The sequence below is a fragment of the Musa acuminata genome, chromosome BXJ2-9, assembly GCF_036884655.1.
Source record: "Musa acuminata AAA Group cultivar baxijiao chromosome BXJ2-9, Cavendish_Baxijiao_AAA, whole genome shotgun sequence".
NCBI classification, from domain to species: Eukaryota; Viridiplantae; Streptophyta; class Magnoliopsida; order Zingiberales; family Musaceae; genus Musa; species Musa acuminata.
Window position 1 is genome coordinate 9,610,482 of NC_088346.1, and position 25,049 is coordinate 9,635,530.

The following is a 25,049-nucleotide window of genomic DNA, read 5'->3' on the forward strand; positions in this document are numbered from 1 at the left end:
AGACTTCTGACGATTGTATTAATATTAATTGGACTTACTTAATCATTTGAATTGATTCGTACTTAATACATTAATTATCCCAATGCTTGATAATACATCAAGTCATTATATTTACCCTGCATATAACAAGCACATTTGAAGTCTGACTTTTGACATAATGGATAATCCGATGTCATGCCACATCTCGTTACAAGTCAATCAAATGTCATGCCCATATTAGTGTCGACTCGATGCTGTCTCGTTTGACATGTACACTCAAACACTATACTAACCAACAGAATATCTCAACAAAAACACCATGGCCAATGCTGACATTACTTAGCCTGACATTTCGGAGGGAGTTGGTATTGTATTGAATGCTAGCAATGTGAATCGCAGAGAACACAGAATGGGAGGAAAAAAACTGAGATATTAGTTTTATTCAGCACATCTTGAGGAATATATAACCGGAAAATTCACCAACACTTGAGAATAAAAAAGAAAGAATTAATGATACTTGAGAAGCAACAATGTCTATATCAATATTTACATTGATTTGAACTTTGGGTTTCCGTTTCAGAGAAACCCAGACGAACTTACCTATATATACTTGTACTTCTGTCAGACTATGGAAGACGATAGCACTGCCAAACAACGCACTCTTTGCACATTTCTCAACCAAAATGGAGGAGTGGGAATACCTCAACACAAAATGCATACCCGCACCTTTTTTGTCTTCCTTCACCCAAACCCTTTTTCATTCTTGCCGTCATCCAATCCTTCGGTGATTTGGAGCCAACAATCAGGTGGATATGCCAAAAATGTAACTATAACATCCGGCATCAATGGCATAAAGTCTCTCCATGGATAACCCAACGGATAAAACTGTCAGAAAATTCACTGAGAATATCGTAGTTTCGGACAGGATCATAAGCCAATTCCTTCCCCGAAATTTGCTTCCTCTGTGATAATGATGGTGACAAATTTATTCATTCAAAGGTGAATAGAATATTGGCTACAACTCAGTATTAACTAAAAATATGTTTAAGTTGAGAATAAATTGACTGTGTCCGATGTAATGAGACAACTTGTATAGTACAATATTTCTCAGGATTTCTATGCCAAAAATTATCAATTGTGCTGCTCACTTGCCCAGGTAGACCTGTGCAAGAGAGTATGCGCATGCATATACGGATATAAGCACATTCGAAATGTAGAGTCGACTGTTCAGATGTATCAATTTATAAAATGTTGTACAATATGGAAACTACACAGATAAGTACAAAGATATACAAACATGATAAAGAGAGATAAGTTTATACTTTGTTGTGTAACACGTGACAGACCAACACTTCGAATCCATAGCTTGACAAAATGTTAACTAAAGCAAGGTTTAAAATCTCAGTTTGGTGCCAATAACGATTGGTGGCAAGACTGATATTATTCTGGTATTGATTGACTACCGATATTCAGTACAGATCAGTACCACCTGACCAGTGAGAGAGAAACATAAAAGAGAAGGATGAGAAGCCTGAGGGAGGAGGGAAGCAAAGAAGGCAAAGGAGACAGTGGTGTAGTAGGAAGAGGAGAACAGGACAACAATTCGAACGAGGAGACAGCAGCGACACAATGGGATGGAGGCGACGGCAGTAGCAATGCAACAGGAAGGAAGATGTGGAAGGGAGAAGATGATAGCACATGAAAGAGAAAGAATATGAAAGAAAATAGGAATAATTGTGAGTGACAGCTTAAGACAGAGCAGAGAGAGATGATGTACTCCTTATGTTTATGGATCAGTATTTCTATTAACAGAATCAACTTGGTTATGACAACAATAGTCTTTAATATAATTAAAATAATCTCCACATATAAGACCATCAACTTTCAATATTATGTGGACTGCACATGTCTACAATCATATTCCATTAAATCAGTGCACGATCATCTAATATAAGAGGATTTTTGAAGATCATGTTTAAAATTCATTCCAAAGAAACATTCTCAAAGGTTGTCTTACACTGCTATGTTGCAAGGCTTAACCTGATGTAGAACAAAGTAGGGAAGTAGAGAGAAAGAGGGGGGCAGAGAAAGAAAAGTGTGAGATAAGAGAGGAGAGTCAGAGACTAGAGAAGATGCAATTCTTTTCATTCAAATCTAAAATGTTTGATCCATTAACAAACTCCACTATTTATAGGGGTTTAGGAGCATTGGTACAATTAATGAAGATAATGATTCCCAAGAGTATGACTTTTAGAAATCCAAAATGTGACTTCTAAGATACCTAAATAGTAAACGAGTACACTTAATAGTTAATACCAAAAGACTTTTCAATTTTCAGCACAACTTTTAAAATTTCTAGACCAACTAATTGATGATTTTTATTGATAACTTTCCCTAAAATAATTTTTTCTGAAATCCTTTGTAAAGCTAGATGGTTCTCCATCATTCTCCCCGATGGAAAAAACCTCGACCTCGGAGAGTGATCTGTAAAGTACTAATCCAATAAATCTGGTGCAAAGTTACAAAGTTCTTCCAAAGTAATCCAAGTGACATTGGAAGCTGGACAATCACACCACTTGACAAGAAAGTGTTGAGTAATGCTAGTAGTAGACGCAACAAGGCGATCATCAAGAATGACCTCTACATCATCCCTATGTTATGGGAGAATCGATGCTTTAAGAGGATTGTCATCTACAAAAACACCAATAGATAAGATGAAACTCAAAAGTACCATGATATGAAGTTAAATCCTCCACATTAATACTTAAGTCGAAAGGCAAATCTAGCATATATGCATTAAATCCCAATTTTTGGATAATGGGTGGCATACAACTTTTTAAATGAGTTTTTAGATAATCTCTTAGGGACGACTACGAACCAAGACATAATGGCCAACTTAAAACTCTTTGACTTATGCGATGTGCATTAGTAGCAAGTTTGTAATTTTCATTACTTAGAGCAATTCTACGTCGAAGCTCAGCATACAAATCATGAACATGTTAAGCAAAGGGATGGGCTTGTTCTGAGGCATGATAGTCAAGTTGAAGGGGTGCAAGGTCAATAGGGATGCGTGTAGTATAGCCAAGGATAATTTGAAATGGGCTTTTTTCCGGTGGAGCAGTTGACTAAGTTATTGTATGCAAATTCTAAAATAGATAAGGTTAAATCTTAGTTTCCGTGTTTCTCCCCATCTAAACATCTAAAAAAATTTCCCAGGGAACAGTTAACAATCTTAATTTGATCTTCAGTCTAAGGGTGAAAGGCTGAAGAGAACTTCAATATTGTGTCAAACAGTTTCACAAAGTTTTCTAAAAGTAACTAACAAATTTCATATCCCTATCGGACACCATGGTTAAGATCAAGCCATGTAATTTAACCACTTCTCGAAAGAACAATTTAGTAATGTGTGAGGCATCGTCAGTCTTATTACATAGGATAAAGTGGGCCATTATTGAAAATTGATCAATAACAACCAGAATAGAGACATGGCCAAGAGTTGTTTTGGGAAGTCCAAAGACAAAATCTAAACTCACATCTTGCCACGCTGAATGTGAAATGGTTAATAGGGTGTATAGGCCAGTATTACGTTTGTGAGTTTTGGTAATTTGACAGGTGTGGCACTGCGATATCACTCGAGCAATATCTCGCTTTAAGGAAGGATAGTAAAATCTATCCTCAACAAATGCAATGGTCTTGTCTTCGCTTAGGTGACCTACTAATCCGCCCGCATGCATTTCCTAAACAAGGAAGTCTCGAAGGGAGGATTGAGGAACACAATCTAGTAGATCGAAAAAGATAACCATCCCTAAGAATGAAGTCCATATGTTCACGACGATTTCCATCTTGGACTTCTTGATATATGTGATTAAAGTTTGGACATTGGGTATACTCTTCTTTTAATCGCTCGACTCCTATGACCTTGACACTCATGGTAGATAGGATCGTAGAAATTCGACTAAGGGCATCAGTAACTTTGTTTTGAGTGCTAGAACAATACTTAACTACAAAAAAGGTATTCGTTAAAAGACACAACCCACTTGGCATGTCGAGCATTTATCTTCTTTTTGGCATTTAAGTACCTTAGGGCCTGGTGGTCAAACAACAAGATAAACTATTGTAGTAGAAGGTAATATCGCCAATACCTAAAACACTGTATAATCATGTAGAAATCTTTGTTGTAGGTGGAATAATATTGTTTTGCATCATTGAATTTGTCACTAAAAAAGACGATAAGCTGACCCTCTTAGCGAAGAATTTCTCCTATGCCTATACCAAAGGCATCACAAGTGACCTCAAAGGGTTTACTAACGTTAAGGTGTCTAAGAACAGGAGTGGTGGTCATTTTCATTTTAATGTCAGCAAAGGCTTTGGTAGTAGCCAAGGTCCAAGAAAACTCACATTTCTTTATGCAATCAGTCATAGGTGTCATAATAGAACTAAACCCTTTAATGAATCTCCTACAGAAAGAGACTAATCTATGGAAACTACGAATCTCGAAAAGGGTTTTAGGCTTAGGCCATTCTGAAATGACGTGGATCTTTTATGGATTAGTGGCAACACCTCGAGCAAAAATGTTGAAGCCCAGGAATAGGACATGGGTTTGCATGAACAAACACTTTTTCCATATTGACATAGAGCTTAACAACTTAAAGGGTGGTAAAAACCTATCGAAAATGTTCTAAATGATTCTCTTTGATCTTACTAAAGATCAAGATGTCATTAAAGTAGACTATAACAAATAAGCCTATATAGGGTCGTAAAATTTGGTTCATGAAGCGCATGAAAGTGCTTAGGACATTGGATAGACCAAAGGGCATGACTAGATATTTGTATAGGTCATCTTGAGTTTTGAATGTTGTTTTTCATTCGTTACTAGGTCTAATACGAATTTGGTGGTATCTGCTTCTTAGAAAAAGTTTTGAAAACCAACTAGATCCAACAAGAAGGTCTAGCATATCCTTAAGTCGAGGAATCAAAAAGTGATATTTTATTGTTATTTTGTTGATTGCTCAACTATCCACACACATCCTCCAAAACTCATCTTTCTTAGGGGTTAACAGGGCAAGGACAACACAAGGATTAAGGTTGTGTCGTACAAAGCCTTAAGCTAAAAGTTCTTCAATTTGCTTGTTTAACTCCACTCTCTTGTTAGGATTCATTCTATAATGTGGGAGATTAGAGAGCTGCGATCCTGAGATAAGGTCAATGATAAGAGTGGCAACTCACTAGGTAATTCCAAGGATATAACGTCAGAAAATTCATCTAATAAGGATTTAACTTCAGGAGTCAGATCAAGAATAGTGCAAGGGCTAAGAATTTCTCTAGCAATGATGGCCACACAAAATTTGTTGTCTATGCTCTCTATTTCTAAAGATTTCGGATCTAGCAAATGGAGATTCTTGGTGGTTGAGGCTTGCGTAAGAGACTTGGGAGTTCCTGTTTGGTTCTTTTTTGAAGGTTTTACTAGTCGCAAGATAATGTTTTTGTCTTTATATCAAAAGGCAATTGTGTTTTCTCTCCCATGATTGGTAACATCAAGGTCATACAACCAAGGCTAACCTAAAAAAATGTGGGTAAAAGTCCATTAGTAAGACATCACAATAGATCTCATCCTAGTAATCGTCGAATTTTGATTGGTACCAGGCATCTTTCAGTCACGAGTAAAGTGGTTTTGTCAACCCAAGCTACTTTGAATGGGGTTGGATGTGACTCTTCTTTAAAGCTTAGTTCTTTGATAATAGATTTTGAGACTACGTTCATAGTGTTACGCCCATCTATAACTAATTTGCAAGTTCTTTCCTCACTTCAGATCAAAGTATGGAAGACACTTGTCCTCTTCCATTCATTAGAATCACTAGCAATAGAGAGAATAAAGTGGACAACATTAACATGAGCATCTTCAATTTCTACTTTGTTTTTGTCACTTGAATAGGCTTCGGGTTCGACTACTTAGTTTACATCCTCGATTTGATCCTCTGATTCTTGTCTTAATGTAAGGGTACATTGAGGATAATGGGAGGCAATGTGACTTCTATTATGGTAATAATGACAATGGCTGAAGACGAACTAGTTTGCAAATCAATAGTTGAACGAGTTGGACAATTCGTGGTTGGGCTAAGATTGTTGCCAGTAGTGGGGATTTTTTGACTTAATAGAGCCACTACCTGGGGTAAATTGGGTAATAGTTTTATTGTCAAGAGAATGAGAAGATACTCACCGAATTATATAAAGTTTGATGTACTTCTCAATCTCAAGGGCTCATCGAAAAGCTTCTTTTATGGTGTTGGGAAAACTAAGGGAGCCTTCTTATTGGATGTCAAACCTCAACCCATTAACAAATCTTTAGACAGTGATGATTTAATCATCTTCTATTTCACACCTAAGTAAAAGTTCCTTAAATTGAGCCAAATTCTCTGCCACACTAGAATTCAACTGTTTAAGGCTTAAAAATTGTTAACCAATTGACTTCGAAAGTAGGTTGGTAAATATTTTTCATTAAGTTTTTGTTTCGTGACTTCCAATTGAGTGATGGGAGGCTCTCGACAGTGTTCGAGACTAAGTTGGACATGTTGCCAATATTTCCTAGAGGATTCTACCAGTTTCACTTTTGTAAATCGTACACATTCAATATCAATCATTCCATACCACTTAAAGTAGTCTTCCATGCTATCTAACGAGTCAACAACTACATTTGGGTCAAACCTACCATCAAAGTCCGACACATACACTTTGATTCTTCTGGTCATTTCCCTAGATTGTTAGCAAACTAAACCCATTAGCCCATCACTCAGGTTTGTGGAATTCTAATAGATTCTATGAATTCATCATTAAGGTCAAAAGCTTGGTCATCAAGAATTGTTGGGGCATGATTGTGAACAAGTGTCCAAGAGGTGGACATAGGATTTGTTTAAATTGGGGCTTGGGGAGTAGGTAAAATTCATTGATTTGAAGCTATAAATTATAGAGAATGGATATGTTGCCTAGCTGACTTATCAGCCTCCTCATTCATGGGTCATTTTTCAAGATGTTGGAGAGCTCTTAGGACTTGGGTCATTTGATCACATAACTGGTTTAATATTGTGTCATGATCCGTTAGCTTAGCCCTAAGGGTGTCTACCTCACTCTTTTAGTTTAGGGATTCATCAAGATTGATTTGGTTTTCACCTCGTCAAGTCATGATTCTAATGCTATCGACAAATTACTTTTTGATGATGAGGTTGTTAATTGTTATAATGGATGAGGTAGAAATGTGATGTTTCAAATAGTTCCCACTTTTTTTTTTGTTCCAAATGGTTCTCACTTTTTTTTCTCACTTTTTGTTTAGAATTTTCTTTTTAACAATTTTCAAGTGTTGAAATTTTAATGGTACTATAGTTGTAGCTAAGGGGGAGAGAGAGGGTGATAAAAAGAGGGAAAAAAAAAGAGGAGTAAACGGGAGGGAGAAGCGATAAAAACCATAATCTACTGAAATATACGAATTTTCTTTTCGATAAAAAAATATTAGTAAAGTTTTCAAAGATTTACCCTGCACTGAAAGCTACGTGGTCCACAAATTCCGTATAAACAATCGCCTCAAAGTCCAACTCCACACGCAAGGGGTTGACATTGGAGGTGCAAGGATCCTTGAGTGTTGATCAAAGCTTTTGTTGCTAGTTGGAACCCAATGGGATACAAGACAGGTTTCTTGATGAGCTCTTATACCAAACTGATATAGAACAAAGTAGAGAAGTAGAGAAAAAAAGAAGGGAAGAGAAATAAAGAGAAGTGTGAGATAAGAGAGGAGAGCAAGAGACTAAAGAGAAGAGAGTAAGAGACTAGAGAAGATACAATTCTTTTCATTTAAATCTAAAATGTTTGATCTATTAACAAGCTCTACTATTTATAGGGGTTTAGAAGCCTTGGTACAATTAATGAATATAATGATTCCCAAGAGTAATCTCCTAAGAAATTAGTAGGCCTTTTAGAAATCCAAAATTTGACTTCTAAGTAATCTAAATAATAAATAAGTATACTTAATTCAAGAGTGCACTTAAAACAAAGTGGAGTCCCTAGAAAGAGCAAAAGACTTTTCAATTTTCAATGCAACTCTTAGAATTTTTAGGCCAATTAATTGATGACTTCTTGTTGATATCTTTGCCTAGAATAATTTTTTCTGAAATCCTTTGTAAAACTTAATGATTCTCCATCATAACCATTCTCTGATATTAATCCATTCAATTCTAGAAACCAAATATACTGACTGAATTCGAGCAAACTTATAAGTAAAGAATCAATTCATTTTATTATGATAAAAGTGTATCATTAATCAATCAAATTCTTAACTGGAAAATGCTTCAAGTCAAAATATTAAAAACAAAATGGCAATTAAAGAATTATAATACTGACCTTAATGCCAGATCCATCTTCACATAGAGGAGAGATTGTCTCAGCATTCATGCCATTAATGTTTTCAGTCAAAAGATTCTCAATTGGGGAGTTCAACCTGCAATAACATATGAAATTTTATTTTTTTTAGCTTCAAAATCTCAGAAGTTTAGTTCCTAACATTGTGCTTGGCCTTTATTTCCTTACATTCAATATAACAACTTAATTTTCTGTATCAACTGACAAGAGTAACTTAGGAATCAGGATGCTCAGGATGGACAGAGGACAGCAGCATGACCCAAGTGGCCATGAAGGAAAGTGAAGGAAAGGAGTAGGCATCTCAGTATAAATTCTGAATTTACTTGTACCCACAAGTAACCTATAGAGCTCAAGAAGGAACCAAATCCACACTATTCGTGTGATATTGATAATAACTGAAAAAAAAACATATGACATATTCTTCTGCAACATGCATCACAGGCCACTGAAATTATCAAGACATTGATATTGCATAATATATCTATAGAGAATTAGATGTCTCAAAGAAGCTTGAGAGACACATGGACTCCAGAAAAAACAAAATATAGCTTTTGGACCATAACTAGCAAACAAACACCCAAGTCATATGCTCAGTGGAGTATTACAAAGAAAGGATTACCTATCATAAATTTCTTCATCGCATGAATTACCAGATGATGACAGCCAATCAAGATCCAGAAAATTTGATTCTCCATGTTCATAGACAAAATTGTGCTCACCATCTGCAAAGAGCTGCCTTCTGGACATTGTGGGAGTGTACCTAAACAAGATAGGTAAAGAAAGTTACCCTCCTGATAATAATGAACAAATTATTGGAAATCCCTTTTCACACTGCATCAGGCAGGAGAATTGCATGAGTTCATCTATTTCAGACAAAAAAGGCAACACAAACATACAAGTCCTAGAGTTTTAAAGTTCAGGGCCTTCAGGCAATTAATATCGCAAGTATTTTAGGTATACTTCTACAATAACAACAACAATAAACCTGATGCATTGCTCTGTCGGATACTCACAACTATTTGGGGTCAGCACAATCTGCAGGTCTCTGTTTGAGTATAAATAGCTTCTCTTCATATTTTTGAATTTGCGTTTACTTTTTGGTGGATTGGTGCACCAAAAAAATTAAGAAAAAATTGAAACTAATTTGTTTTTGTGCATTTACTGAAAACTGAAGCAGCTGACCTGGAATATGATACATCACTTCCACAAGTTGAAATTTCTGGTGTTGAACAGCAAAGATTCTTTTCATTTTCCTGTTGAATTCTTCCAGATAATGTTGAGGGTTTTCTCTGACCAATAGTGCGGCTGGAGAAAGGCGAATCACTTTCACAAAGAATGTTGCCATCTGATAAGGATCTTTTGATATAAGACCTGAAAATATATGAATATTAACTATGACATACATATATGTGATAGATGCAAATGCCTGATGACATCATAAATGATTGCATCAAAGATAAAGATATGGGAAGAATTTCAGCTGATAAGAAACTGTCAGCTTTCATCTTGCTTTACTCCTAAAATGATCAATTTACAAACAATGAGGAAAATCATAGAGACACATCTTGATTATACAGACTTCTACATTTTGTATTCTGGTAAATTGTCCATTGATTAACTCTCACTTAACTAGGCTGCAAGATAGCTTGATTCTGATATGTGTGTGTGTATATATATCAAAGACTTGCACAGCATTACATACATCTTAATAAAGAGTACTGAGCGATTTTCATTTTTTCATGGAGTAGAACTAATTTTATTTAGTTTAAAAAGATAATGGACATAAGGGAGAATTTGAAAACCATGTATGAACAAGACATCTGAGTTTTAAGATAAGAAATCATGCGATAACAAGAATTTTAGACAATGCAAAGAAGCACATAAAAATGCTTAATCTCATGAGGGGGAAAAAGACAAGACAGAAAAAAAGGAAAGATGTGACAGTAAGCCTTTCCAAGCATGCTTGACAAAGAACATGAAGATACTGTTTATTATGCACAAAAATATTCACAAAACAAAACCTGGAGCATTCATCAGCAAAAGCATGACCACTTTTTCCCACACTGCAATGCTGATCAGAGTCCAGCTCCCATATTGCCGGTTTACCCTGTAGAGGTTGGAAATGGCCCAGAAATCTGCATTTTACAAGGCCAATTGGTTGATAAGGGCAGTGGAAATTTTAAATTGGTGGTCACAAAGAACTGAAATTTAGTTTTGAGAAATAAAAGGCAACAAGTTCAAAGGAAATTAGTAAGAAACACTGCTTTCGACATACAAATTTATTGCAGCCTGTTTTTCAGCATCCATATAGGCATTGCTGTAGTATCTTTGAAGTGTTCTAAAGAACTCTTGCGATTGTACTGCAGCTTTCCAAAGGCCTCTTCTCTCAGAGAATATCTATCAAGTGTCACAAGTTAAAATGACAAAACCACAAGTAGGTCAATCTACCCTTCTTTTGTGTGGAATTATATATGAAGAACAAAATAGCTTATTTGTTTCAGTATAGTAAAAACTAAAAACAAATATTAATGTATTACCAACTTTACAGTTAAATCAAAATCCTAGACTGAAAAAAATGAACATATGCATAAAGTATATTAACAGCAATTCCAAATAATGTAGAGTTTTTTCTTCATGTTTCCAAAGTTCTACATAGAAGAGCAAATCAGTAAAAAAATGGTAAGGTAAATTATTCCTTTTCTGAACTGACTGGAAACTACACCAATTTGATTAGACGTTAACACTTCAAGTTATTAATGAACTTCAGAAATGATGAAATCAGATCTTCTAAAACAAGCTGAAATGACTGACAATTTCTCAGATAATCAGATTAATCAAACCAACTTGAAAGAAACAAATATGTTTGCTTTCAATTTTATGTAACAAAGTCTTCAAGGATAAACACAAAATTTGATTAATTTTTTATTAGTATAAAAGTTAATCGAACCCAACCTTGCATGGATTACTAAAATCATTCTGGGTCACTTTTTCTGTGCAACCAAATCAAAGTCAACATTTAAAAAATAATAATGCTGAATAAATAATAACATAAAAGCACCAAATTGTAGATTGTCATCAACAAGCATGATATACCAAGTTGAATATCAAAATAACCAAAAGCATTTACATTGATGATGTTATCTAATGATAATATCATTGAACATGAACAACAATATGGAGTTGGTTAATAAATCAAAGGGCAAATCCAGTATCCTATTAAAGCAGAAGTCACAAAAATCAGCTAGTTTCATCATAAATACATGTTCATGACTTGGAAGCATCCAATTCAGTCAAAGTTTGGTTTCTTGGTGACCCAAAATGCTGATACTGATGTTTATAAGTTGTATGCACAAGTGAAATATGAAATACGTGCAGTAAGATTTATCGTGAAAACTCTCCTGGAACCTCCTATTATGTTTCCATCATAGAGGTTGCATAACTGTTTCTGCAGAACGAAAGCAGAAACCTTTCTCGACACAACCTAGAAAACTTTCCTTCAAATAACTACTTGTTTTTAAGCAAAATATTCAATCTCCATTATGATTAAGCGAATGGAATAACTGTTTCTGCAGAACAAAAGCAAGAAACCTTCTTCACACAACATAGCAAACTTTCCTCCAAATAATAACCTATTTTTAAGCAAAATATTCAGTCTCCATAATGATCATGGGAATGGTTCTTACAGAATCCAATGACGAACTTTATTTCATTTAGTCATTCTCCACAAGCATTAGAGTGGCTTTCACATAATACAATAATTAATCTTCCAGCCTTTATCTCTTAAAAACAACTAGATTGTAAATAGAGTGTCAATTTGCAAGTTGAAACAGTAACTTCAAAAGTGAACTGATTGCTTTTTCAGATTTATGAAATTCAATATTTGGTTGTCAGACAAAGCCATCATGCACATATATCTCTATTAATCAAGTATGTGTCAGTCCAAGTAGCCCTGCAGTCAAATTTGTTAGGTTCACATCGTGAGATTTCAGAAGGAAAAACGGATTGTTCTTTTTTTTTTTCCAAAAACAATGTTTGTTGAGGTCAACTAATTATCCTGCAATAAGTTCTCCAACGACCAAAAGGTGTAGCTACCAAACCTTTATTCTTAAATGTATGAACTATGAACATGCCCATTAAAGTTGGCAGATATAACATTTTTCAACTCATATCTCAGCTTGCCAACATATAAGGACTTTGAAAAGCTCTAACTAGCATAGCATGTAGTCATCCAATGTAAAGATTTTGCTGTTTCTACAAACATCAGAGGAAAATACACAGATTTACCTAATCAAGCACAACACATTTACATAGGTCACCCAGAAAGCTGGGGCTCTTTTTCCTTTTAATGAAGCTATTACCAAAAATTCAAAACTTGGGCCTCCAATTGTAAATTAATTTCCAATTGTAAATTGGAAACTAATTTATGATATTGAAGCAAATAACATCAAAAGAACACAAACTAGTTGGAAAACATGGTAAAAGTGGCCTTCTAAGTGATATGAAATTTGAAATAATAACAAATATACCTTGTTATGAGCAGCAGAACCGCCATATTGATGAGCAAGTGTGTCCCCCATTGTTTCATAAAAGCTCATTAAATCATCAGCCAAAGGGGCATCTAGATCAATCTTTGGTACACGTATTAGGCTTAACGCATGAAGCTGATGCCCAAGAGCAGCTAAACCATATGCATATTGAGCAACATTTGTGCGATCTAAACAGTCTATGCAATTTGTACGCAAGACTCCTTTCTGAAATTTAATGGGTTTCGTCAAGCAAATTCCGCAGTTGCCATCTTTATTTTCTGCAGTTCCCTGTTTGGCCTCTTGAGATGCATCTCTTACCATTTTATCTTCTTGAGTACCATCTCCCATCATGTTATCTTCTTGAGAACCATCTCTATTAGTAGTATAGCCATCCGTGTTGTTGATATAGTTGTTGACATTGTTATTGAAATTAAATGACCAGAGACCAGCATGGTCTTTCCTATGGAACATCACCAGCAAAAATAGTTTAGAAAACATATCCAGGCTCATGGATTAAGGTGCATGTTCTACCAAAGTACATACCATAATATGTAACATGGCAAAAAACTAGTGCATTCAGCATGTTGTGCCAATACAGAATCCAAACATGCAGCTCTATTAATACATACCATAACATGATACATACGATATGCACTTAGTTACATAAAACTCATGGGTGGTTGGCACAGGCACACACTGCACAATTTAATTCTTGGGCAGGTGCATTTATTTACTACTAAATAATACATAGGAATATTATATGCATGATCAAATTAAAGAATATCCTGATAATATTGTGAAGACGATGAATAATTATCTTGACTAATTAAGTCTAAGAAACTTATTAGATAAATTATCAGAAGTGATGAGGTTTAGTGCATTTATGAAGGAAAACTATAGAACTATGGAACTAGTTTCTAACATGAAATGAACCCTCTCAAATCTGTACCTCAAGTTTTGGACAGGGAGTCTTTGTTTGAATTCGTTGAAGAATTAGATGGTGTAAAAAAATTTTTGAGAACTACTTAAGTAGTTCAGAGATGATGATTTTAATATGCCTTTTTTTTAAATGATGCTATTTTAAATGATAATTTTCGTCAATGATTTAAAAAAATATCATGCTACAGTTGACCAGTGTGGAATAGCACACCATCAGTATGATAAAAAATATCAACATATTACCAAGAAAATTTTTAAAAATCAAGGTGTTAGCTTACAGTCAGTATATGCCAATCAATAACCTAGCATGCAATTTGGAGCCATTTAACATAAGGGTCTGCCTATATAGATATAGGGCCTAACTCTGCTGACTAGAACTAAAAAAAGTATATCGAACATGATATTTGACACACATTTGGTTTAGAATTTCTAAATCCTATGTTCATTATGCTGTGTGTTCTACAAAGTAATGCTTGTGCATCCTTGTAGATGGTTAAAGATCGCATAAGCTGCCAAAGGATCAGAGTGAAATTAAAATCAGAGACTCCCTTTGCAGCCTGAATTTTTTTGGTACTACAGTGGAAACCATAGCTCAAATTTTGTAGGGGATAATAACATAGCACTGCGACAAATCATTTCACACCAAGTGGGTGAATGAGAATTTGACGTATAAACATCTTTTTAACAATATTGCACTTAAAAGCCAGAACTTTGTTGCTTAAGCACCAAAATACTTCATGATTCTGCTTCTCAACAAAAGGCTATGTGATAAAACTCCTCAAGGGTGAATAATCCATACTAAAATGTAACAAAGGTCTCATGAGTGATATGGTCATATTAAATTATTATTAATTGAGGAGATGCTCAGGAAACATCTCAATATAAACATCATTTTCCTTAATCTGAAAGAGAAAGATAAGCACAAAATATTGGCAGACTAGACCTAGAGCAAGAGGTCACTTCTGAAGATGTAAACTGTCAAAGTGCCATTTAAATAAGCATATAATCAGGTATTGGCATATCTAACTCTTAAAGGAAGATGAAGAGAAAGTAACATCCAGAAATGTAAATATTAATATATCAGCTCGTCAACATAAAATAAATTTGTAATTGGGTTTATTTTGGACAAAAGAACCAGTACAAAACTAACCTTTTATAAAAGAATGATGGAGAAAACATTACAGAACCTAAAGCAGGAAATTAAAAGGACATATAGCAGATTCAGTACACTGAAGCAAAAAATTAAAAAGATAAAATTCTTACAAAATGACAGGCCCCCCTAAAGCAACATCAAACCCTAAAGCTGGTGTCACTTCACAATGGAAGAAGCCAGTTAGATTCAAGGCGTAGGTCGCAACTTTTCCCAGCAAAGTAAGCACACCTTTAGCCTTACTGCAACACAAGCTTTTGGATTAGAACTGCATAACTTAACAGGCATTATATCTTTATAAAGTATAGAACAAGGAGGTAGGTACCTCCGAGAATGTTTATGAAGGTCCCAGTGCAAGAACTTTAAATGATTTTCATTTGGCAGATCTTTATTTATAAATTCAATGGCATTAGCAAATTCCGAGCGAAGAATAGATTCTCGGGGTTTCTTCTCTTCTGACTGTAAAAATGAAAAAAAAAAAACCACACAAAAAAGTGGCAGAAATGACCATCACATCCAATTTTAAAGTGGAATGCCTATTATAATGGAAAATTGTCCATCCATGCTTCATACAAGAAACTCTTGGAGGCACTCGATGTAGATTATACCTTAATCAAGTTTAAAATGATTATAGGGTTCCCATATCTTTTTACAAGATTCTCAAAATGAAGCCGCGTAGCTTCATAATCTGTATCCTTTCTATGCACTGCAGAAAAGAGAAGAGAAGATAAGACAGAAATAAAACCTTATGTGAACATCATGCTATAGCAAGTTTGATGCTTACAGACAATATCAGGCTTCAGATTCAGCCTTGAGGTTTCTTGTGACCAAAAAAGTGGTATCGAACCCCTATTCTGAACAACTGAACAAATATGAGTTGGAATCCCACCATGAATGTCTTCAAAAACAATTTGTTCTGTCTCAACATCATTTGCCACCCTACCCTTTTCATTAACACCACGCTTCAGATATCTGATCAATAGAATTCATCACATATCAAAATTGAGAAAAAAAGAAAGACAATATAGTTATAAACTTGTCAATCTTCGCATATCAAAATACACAATGTACCGAGAAGTAAACATCCTCTTCACCATCAGGATTGATCTTAGTCACTCCCCTGACAACCATAGTAAAAGAATAAACGAAAAAGGTAGACCAACCTAGTGCCGGCATAGTGACGTGAGCGCCTGGCAATGAGTGTCAATCTAAAAATCTTCCCAGATACTGAAAGTTTTGCCTGAACAAACAAAATAAAAATCATTACCAGTGAATTGTGTTAAAACAAGGTTGATGTCCAAGAACAAGTAAATGGCAATAAAGACTAATAAGTTAATACGAGGATACATAATCATTCACATTGTTTAACAAAATTAGAGAAATTTGGTTGGTACCTTAACCTTTGTATATGACATTGCATTTGTCTCAAATGCCAGTTGGTGCATATTCACCAATCCATTCAAGGACTGGCATTGGACGATCATCTGGTACTGGGTAGTAGTCACTAATTTTAGTATTTTCTACAACTGATACTGGGCAACACAGATTGCTTAATACACTGGTACCGTAGCAGTCCAGTAAATTACAAACTCCGTATCGGACCGAGATTTAAAACCTTGCTTCATTGACTTATCATATGTTGAGATGATTTCTTTGTTTCACTTCATTTTGTTTTCATGAATTTTGTAACTTGGATTTCATGAGCCTTACAGTGCGGCAGTGCCCCTGCCAAAAAATTTTAAAAATAATATATGCATTTCAGCCTTGACTATTAAATTGTAGATATAAGATCATGTCCCTACTATCAAATTACATAACCTTCTAACGTTGTACAGAAATTGTAAATGGAACAGATTGGCTCATGAAATAAACAACCTACCACATCTCACCAGTAAACGCAATGTAACTTGGTAAAATGAAATTTGTTTGAGCACTTCTGATTTGACTTGATCAGTCAGCAATCAAGTGGATGCAGAAAAATTGTCAGCAAAATGAAAAACAACCTTAACATAGTTCCTACTTCCTTTTAGTTTTCTTACCAGACATTAGCTGACACCAGTGGTACTTCTTAGCTCGAGGAAAATTGCATTCTTATGTTCCATGAAGTGATTAGCACCACTGAGGTCTACAGAAAAGAGAAACATCATCCAGCTGACACCAATGGTACTTGTTAGCTTGAGGAAAATTGCATTCTTATGTTCCATGAAGTGCTTAGCGCCACTGAGGTATACAGACGAGAGAACATTATCCGGATATGAGTTATCCTCCATAACTAGCGAGATGTCAATATCTTAACATCTGTTTTAGAATCTATAATATATACTCATGTCAAACTCTTTCCTTCAGGAAACAAAGGAATACTAAGATTTTTAAATACATTTGTTCCTAATTGTATGGACATAACTAAGGATAGGTTTCTTTTCCTGGGTTGACCAACACATTGCCAAAAATTGCAGGTTCAATTATCCATTCAGCATATCAACCATGACTGAATGATGTATGTTTCACAAAGCAAACAGCTAGGGACAAAAAAAACACACGCTTCCAACAAGAGTTAACATTTCTGGCAGAGCTAAATATCATACACATATGTCCAAGGCAACTGCACATTAAACAGTCACTTGTGTGTTGATAATAAAACAAACAGAAGTTAAAATATCTTACCTGCTTGAAAAAACCATATACTAAAGCAACTGTCCATAGAGTATTTTTAAGTTGATTATGGATTCCACGTGTCAAAAATTCATTCCAGACGAACATGGATTCATATAATGCTTGTCCTGTTTGACTGTCAGATATATTCTTTTGGAGGCTTCGCATGACATGGTATGAGTAGCTAAAAAAGAAGTCCTTTGTGAGATCCACTGTACATAATAACTTTTTGTATCTGCACCATCATTAAGACAAATTTATATTCTAAGGAATCACTCTGATAAAATACAACTGAAGAATCATGATGTTACACGACAAAGTACAAGAACGACAGAAAAAAATGATTTTATAATACATCTAAATATAATATACATTAACATAAAAAATGCATGAAGTCATTCGAGGATAATAAACATAACAAATTTGCCACTTAGGCCCCACAGATAATATGACTTGGAGAGAAATTATTAAATGAGTAATACTGTAATAGATCAGAAACTATCTGTAGAAAAAACCCTCTCAACTAACAAATTATCAAGAAATAATGATTTATAAAATAGTTTAAAGGAGACATTCAAATAACAAAAGGTGCATGTCAAAATATCACTGTTTCCATGCTCGTCAAAACATTTTATTAGTTACATAATAAAAAACAAACCTGTTTTCATTCTTAGAATAAGTCAGATTAGAGCTGATGGTAGAATTTGGAAGTGCAATCATCTCACTTTTGGTGACAGCATAAATAGTATGGCCATATATAGCACCAATTTGCCGCCTTCTAGTAATAAGCAGCATATAATAAGGCCCCAAAAACTTAACAAATCCTGAAATGATAATACATAAGATATCACAAGTAAAATACTGCAAATAAGCACCACAAAGAATAGCTGATACTTGACTTACCAACAATGCCATAACAGTTGGTGACAAATTTTAGTCCACCGGTCGACCTGTTTCCCACATCTATTCGGTTCAACAATTCATTGCATTCACTTTCAGAGTAGGTTGTAGCATCCTCACGGATGTTAAGCTCCGAGAGTTCTGATCTGTCAATCTTTAACACTCTCCACAATGTTCTTTTCTTGTCTCTTCCAATCATATAAAATTTCTGCAAGTGATACAAAAAAATCACATTTTGACATAATGATCCAGAAAGCAACTGACAAAGAAAGTACAAGAGTGGCAGTAGAAAAAGACAATTTAGGTTGTCTCTGAGCCAGTAATGAGTTTAAGATGCACATTTCCAGTACATAGATTTGTGCAAAGCACTTAACATGAAGCAGTTCGAAACAGAATGAAATTCATTACCAATAAAACAACTTAATGTTTATTGTTAAACAAAATGTAATTTCGTTGTAAACATAATATTTTTCTTGGTCATGTTACTGAGTACCCAGTTCTGATCCAGATCTTAGCCCCTCAGAAATATTCTTCATACAATGATACTACTTTCAATCTCTTGGATAAGAGAGAAGCAAATCCAAACAAACCAGGAAAACAAAGAAATTACTAATGCAGTAGATTATTCCAAAATATTCTTTGAAGGAGTTCAGAAATATTTTGTAGTTCCCATAACTGCTACTTTATGTTGATTGCTATGCCTTCTTTATATTGGAGTCCACTTTCTCCTGAAATAATATTTGTGTGCTATTTCAAGTGAAGAGAAGCCTTTTGGGCATTTTCCCCGAAAAAAAGAAGACTTGGTTGATGCTCTTTGAATTGGACACTGGCAGCATCTACTAATTCGGACGTTAATTTGAAAGCATATTTCAACCCGGATAATCATAATCAAAATCATAAGACACTGAATGGAGTAGTGAGCTCAATGAAAAAGGTACCTGTAGTATGGTGGAGGGGCACGGGACAGTATGTACCCACCACCCTACTATTTTTGGATCCTGACGAGGATATGAGGGATATAAAATTCTAAATAGAAAAGATTCTGACACTTAAAAAGTTTCAGTTTGGAAAATGATCGTAAGTTGGATTGACATGTTTAAACAGATGATACTAATACTAGAGACTGTTACATTTCAACACAAGTTGGATGATTAGATTGGTCAGGATCATCAAAAATATCTCAAAAGATACAAGTAGAAGAAAATTTTTAAATGCTAGAACCAAAAAATGAAACCTCAAGCAATTAATGTGTAATTTTTATCATTTTTTTGTTTTACCTTATTTATCTTAAGAACTCTTTATAGCAGTATGGACTAACAGGGCACCTGGCAATCTTTATGGAGTTGGGACACAAAAACTTGGACATTCATCATTTGGACCAGATGCAGAAAAAGTTTACAAATGTAAGACCATTAACTTAACCAATGAAAGGAAAAAACAGAACTCGAAAGACAGAGTCTTAGATGAACAAGTATTCTTTCTCCTTCACCCGAGATCATTTCTGATTCTTTAATTTTTTTAAATGTTGTTCCTTCTGATATATGTTTTCTCTCTTTTAACCAAGTAATAAGCAATCCTTTTATCTTTTATCTACTCTACCTCTCTCTAATGGGATAAATAGGATTTAATATTTTTCATCTTCCATTTTAGACCCACAGTCAACCAGAGGCAAAGACTTTCTTCAAAGACTTGAATAAACAAATAGGGTTCAGATCCCTAATTATTCAATGATCAAAAATGGGTCATTGATTTTCTTTATTTAAATAAAGCACAGAGGAGTAATCAAATCATCAATATCATTTCTACTACTCAGAATTTTTGCTTCAACTGTCTAAGAAGCATAACTTGAGCTCCATGTACATTTTAAGGCATGTGAGTAGGGATTTCAAAGCTGGTCCATAAGTTTCGTGATGTCACTTGTTTATTGGCAATCTCGAATGCTTAAGATAGTATTGCCAGATATTGGTACTTTAAGGTTCAATAGGTCAAGTTCAAGCAATCATTGATCACTTTGGGAATATAATCTCATGTGATATGAGTTGCTATTTAATATGCTGACTATTCTCTTGCGGAACTGCTTTTAGATAATTGGTTAAGCTATTGTAAATAGAATTCTCTTTCTGGAAAGCTTTACTTTATCATGTAATAATACTCAAAAAACCTCTCTAAATTTTGTTTAGACCTACTTGATTCTAAGTTGGATTTGGTACAGCCAAGATTTATGTGAATCGGGTGAAGATCTGTTTGAATCTCATCAAGATCCACTTGCATCTGACTAAGATGCATGCTGATCCAATCGAGTTCTGCATAGATTTAGGTTATATCTGCATCGATCCAATTATGTGGATTTAGGCAATATCTGCATAAAACCAACCTAGATCCACATAGAGTCCATCTAGATTTATGTATATGTAGGTTAGATACTCATGGATCCAAGTCCATGCTGGTATTATGATCATCTTGGTGGTAGTAAGTTAGTAACCACTTATAATTCATGTACCCTTTGCTCTTTTACATGCATTTACAAGCATTTCAAATTTTCAATTATTTGCCCACTTCAGCATTTTTACGTGCTCATTGACACATCATTATTTAATAAATGGGTCACAATAAGACTAAAAAATAAATTTCAATACATTATTGAGTAAAAAGAATAAAAAATGGATTTAATTAGTTTTAACATGCCTCAGAACTGGTCTAGTCGATACTGAACAGTCCAACATGTATCAACTGAAGCCGGCCCATACTAACACATGCAATGACTGATGTGCCCTATACCAACCATATTGATTCTGGATCAAGATTTTGACCTTTGCACTCAAGCAACTATAGGTGTAGTGTCTTTGTCTGATAGAAGTAATAACAGATAAAATTTGCCATGGGGATTGGCGTAGCCATTGCTTGATTAATTATTCAATTACTATATAATTATGAAAACTGATCATCTTGGAATTAATTTTCTTAATGTGTTTGAGGAGTTAAAATTTTCCTCACTGAAAATGCGTCATTCATTTTGTATAGTTGATCTAAAACAAGTAACAATTTGCTTTAAACTCCACATGTATTCTGCAACCTTAGCTGGGAAACGGAGACTCATGTGATCGAATGTAACTTTTATATGCTTGTTACACCAGAAAAGATATTAAATGGAAAATGAGCTATTGAATTTACCCATATTTTATTTTTTTCTTAACTAGCTCAAAATTAGTAAGAAGAAAACAGCAGGGAAGGTATCAGTTACGTGATCGGTTCATACTTCATAGAACTTTGTCTGATTTGCAATTAAGGGCGCTTTTGTCACATCAGATTTTCATGATGATCAGTGTGGGTACTCCAGGGAAGATATCAGTTATGCAATCAGTTCATACTTCATAGAACTTTGTCTGATTTGGAATCGGAAGTGCTTTTGTCACATCAGATTTTGATGATGGTCAGTATGGGTACTCTTTGATGTTTGTGAAGATGGCTTTTAAGCAGGGTGTCCGTTTTATCAAGTAAAAAAGTTTCTGCATTTATGATCCAGTAAGTTCATTTCCTTTTGATTACCATTACCCGCTTATGATAAAAAGTTACAGATTTTTGTCTGATGAATATGGAGCAAAGTCTTGCATGCTTGAGCTTAACATGTTTATGGTAGCGGCCACAGGTGTAACCTAAGCTACAGGATAGGGTATGAGAAGGGGAAAATTTAATCGTTTAGATGCAAGGTGAACAAAAACTAAAAAGACACATCAAAAGTTTAAGAACATGTGGCAGTTTGCCTTTACATAAATTCTTAAAATTACTGACAAGGCTTCGTAGTTCAGCTACATATCAGAGGATGGGATAAAGATAAGTAAATCGAAGACACTATCGAAGGAATTACATATGAAAAAGGACAATCAAAAGGAGCACATCTATAGAAGCTTTAGCACCCATGCAGATTAAGAATGACAGAAGACCAAGGAATCAAGGTAGAGGTAAGAGATAAGCCATACAGATGTCATTTTGGCAACTCCTTACCGATCGAGTCTCGTAGAGCCTAAATTTATGGAGGTAGAAGCTCGAGGCGTCGGGCTTGCCCGCGATCCGAGCCCCCGCACCGTCCTCCACCACCATCCCGTTCCGGATCCCGAACCCCGGGCTGGGGCCAGATCACTCGAACATCCCAAACCTGGCAGATCACCAGAACCTTCGCCAGATCTCCAGATCGTCCCACCGCCTCAATCACCACAGCTTCTTTCAGCGCCTCCTCCCCTCTCCTGCGCCAGAAGCCGCTTCCCGAATGCCCTCTTTTCCATCCACGGATTCAAATAACCAAAGAGCACACAGAACGCAGGGAAACCAGCTCGAACACGATCGAGAAGGCGGAAATTTTGCGATCTTTCAAACGAAAGTTCGAATCTTTCGAGGTGGAAACGAAACTGGAGGTGACAAACAGCAAAAGAGGAACGAAATTTATACGTTTTCGCGTTTGGTTTTAGCGAGATTGGGAGAAGGGTAGGAGAAAGAGGGAGGCCTTGAGGGGGCGAAGGAAAACCGCAGCTTCGGCGACGCCTTCAATCCGCAAAATCCCAATTTAGTTGGGGAAAATATAATGGAAAGAAAGGAAGTTTTATTTATTTGGGTCGTTCTTCAACCTTCTTTCGTTTCCTCCATAGTCATGTGATTGGAATCCAATTAAGACCAACACTTAGCCAGCTTCCTCGCCGGTACCCATTTCCCCGTGTTGAACACGGGACCCACAAAGTGTGCAATAATCAGAAGGGTTTTCGGACGCGTAAGCGCCGGATGGGTCGAAATAAATGTGACTTAGTTTATTTGATCTACCAATAAAAACCTCGGACTTTTCATGACAGCGCCCCGGCTTCTGGAAATTACCATGGGCCCCCTCAAATATAATGGCATCAAAAGTACATTTTTGCCCTTCTTTAAACATTGGAAGGCTAACAATATTCAAATGATGAATCTATTATAATCTATGTTTTATGTGAATTTAAGGACAGTTATATTCAATTTTTAACATGTTTTTAGCGTGACATGCTTTCATTATCCATTTTGACTCCAACTTGCACAATAAAAGGATAATAACATTAAAATATTGAATTTATCATCTTTTTTATATTTAAATTTGATATATTTTCAACATTTTATATTCATTTTATAGTATACCTTAAGAATAGGAATAACATCTCCAAATAATTGTTTTTTTTTAATTTAAGGATATTTATATTTAAATTTATTACATGTGTAACAATCAAAATATTATCCATTTACTTCATTTTTTTTTAAAGAGAGAGATAATAATATTGCAATAGTGAATGTATAACTTTTTTATTTTTTGAATAAATTTAGGGATACTTTATTTATATCTGAATTTGATATCATAATATCAACATGATTTTGTAGGATGAAAGGCAGAAAACAATTTTATTCTGGAGAAAAACAGTTCATATTCATCTTAAAACGTTTTTCTTTGGAAAAATTTCATTTGTGAAGTAGCCTTAGGTAATTTACGGAAACCATATAAATCTTCCATGCCAAAACGTGGGATTCGTTTCCATGGGTGGAGTATCATCGCTAGGGAATGAGTTGGGTGAGTCGGTCAAGCTTCCAACTCGGACCAAATTCACCTCTCGACTCAAACCGAGTCGCTGCAATAGTTCCACAACACGTGGAGCTTCTTCCGCTCATCATCAACGCTTATAACCCTGATTGATATTAATATTCCTCAAAAAACACATATTACCATAGACAATTGCTTTCATTGAGATTCGAACTCAAGACCTCCCGCTTACTAAACGGGTGCTCTAACCAACTGAGCTATGAAAGCTGAATGATTGGTTTTCTGAATAATATTATATAAATAAAATATATCATTTACCAGTTTCCCAACAATTCTGCTGCGTGGTGCCAAAAGCAGTGATGATCCCAACGAGACTACGGTTCCAGGACCAAAATCTCTGTTCCCGTTGAATTGCTTAGTTTGATCTGTTCACTGGAAGTAGTTCGTGTTCTCTGTGTTCATAGGATGTCTGGAGGTATCACATGCACCTCCTCAACTTCCTTCGCCCTTTCTACTCATCTGCATGCAGAGAACTCTTAACAGTTGTGGTTTAATCTCTCTAATGCACCACCAATGATGAATGCACCCATTGATGTGTTTAGAAAAACTACTGTTCGATCCTGATCTTTATCGACATAAAAGAAAAACAAATTGTACAGAATGCTGCTGTCGAATGACATCCATTTTTAAGCAGCTTCAATGATTCCACCATCTCGGACGAACACATTGGCAATTTCCTTGAGGAGCTTCTGCTAAATGCATCCTTTTAGATTAGAGGAAGTTGTATCAAGTCAGGAACATGAAGCATACGAATTCCTCCACTTTAATTTGGCCTTATTTCGTATCGTCTGTCAACAGAAAACAAATACGAATTATGCATTCCAAGCTTTCTATCTGCAGAACTAAATAAGCATTTGATATCCTTCTGTGACTGGCCATGGCTAATAGCAGACAA

General features: G+C 35.2%; 1 protein-coding gene and 1 non-coding gene across 2 annotated transcripts; both read right to left on the minus strand.

The window, feature by feature from the left end:
- Window positions 1–472: 472 nt before the first annotated feature.
- On the minus strand, window positions 473–23,124 carry LOC135623044 (phosphoinositide phosphatase SAC2-like). The gene is made up of 16 exons (XM_065125542.1): window positions 22,552–23,124; window positions 18,553–18,757; window positions 18,308–18,473; window positions 17,662–17,884; window positions 16,161–16,237; window positions 15,782–15,969; window positions 15,606–15,703; window positions 15,323–15,456; window positions 15,111–15,239; window positions 12,909–13,368; window positions 10,658–10,779; window positions 10,404–10,517; window positions 9,565–9,753; window positions 9,002–9,142; window positions 8,365–8,461; window positions 473–941 (listed from the first exon to the last, which is right to left on the minus strand). The coding sequence occupies exons 1-16, from the start codon at window positions 22,645–22,647 to the stop codon at window positions 822–824; spliced, it is 2,559 nt and encodes an 852-aa protein (XP_064981614.1). The 5' UTR covers window positions 22,648–23,124; the 3' UTR covers window positions 473–821.
- Window positions 23,125–24,287: 1,163 nt separating this feature from the next.
- On the minus strand, window positions 24,288–24,361 carry TRNAT-AGU (transfer RNA threonine (anticodon AGU)). Its single transcript has one exon. It is a non-coding gene; the product is annotated as a tRNA-Thr (tRNA).
- Window positions 24,362–25,049: the final 688 nt, after the last annotated feature.

Excerpts from the sequence above, each read along its gene's own strand:
- LOC135623044 (XM_065125542.1), bottom strand. The coding sequence starts at position 22,647 with ATGGTGGTGGAGGACGGTGCGGGGGCTCGGATCGCGGGCAAGCCCGAC. Across the intron at positions 15,970-16,160 it reads CGTCACTATGCCGGCACTAG|ATATCTGAAGCGTGGTGTTA; the intron begins GTTGGTCTACCT and ends TCTATTGATCAG. Across the intron at positions 8,462-9,001 it reads GATGAAGAAATTTATGATAG|GTTGAACTCCCCAATTGAGA; the intron begins GTAATCCTTTCT and ends ATGTTATTGCAG.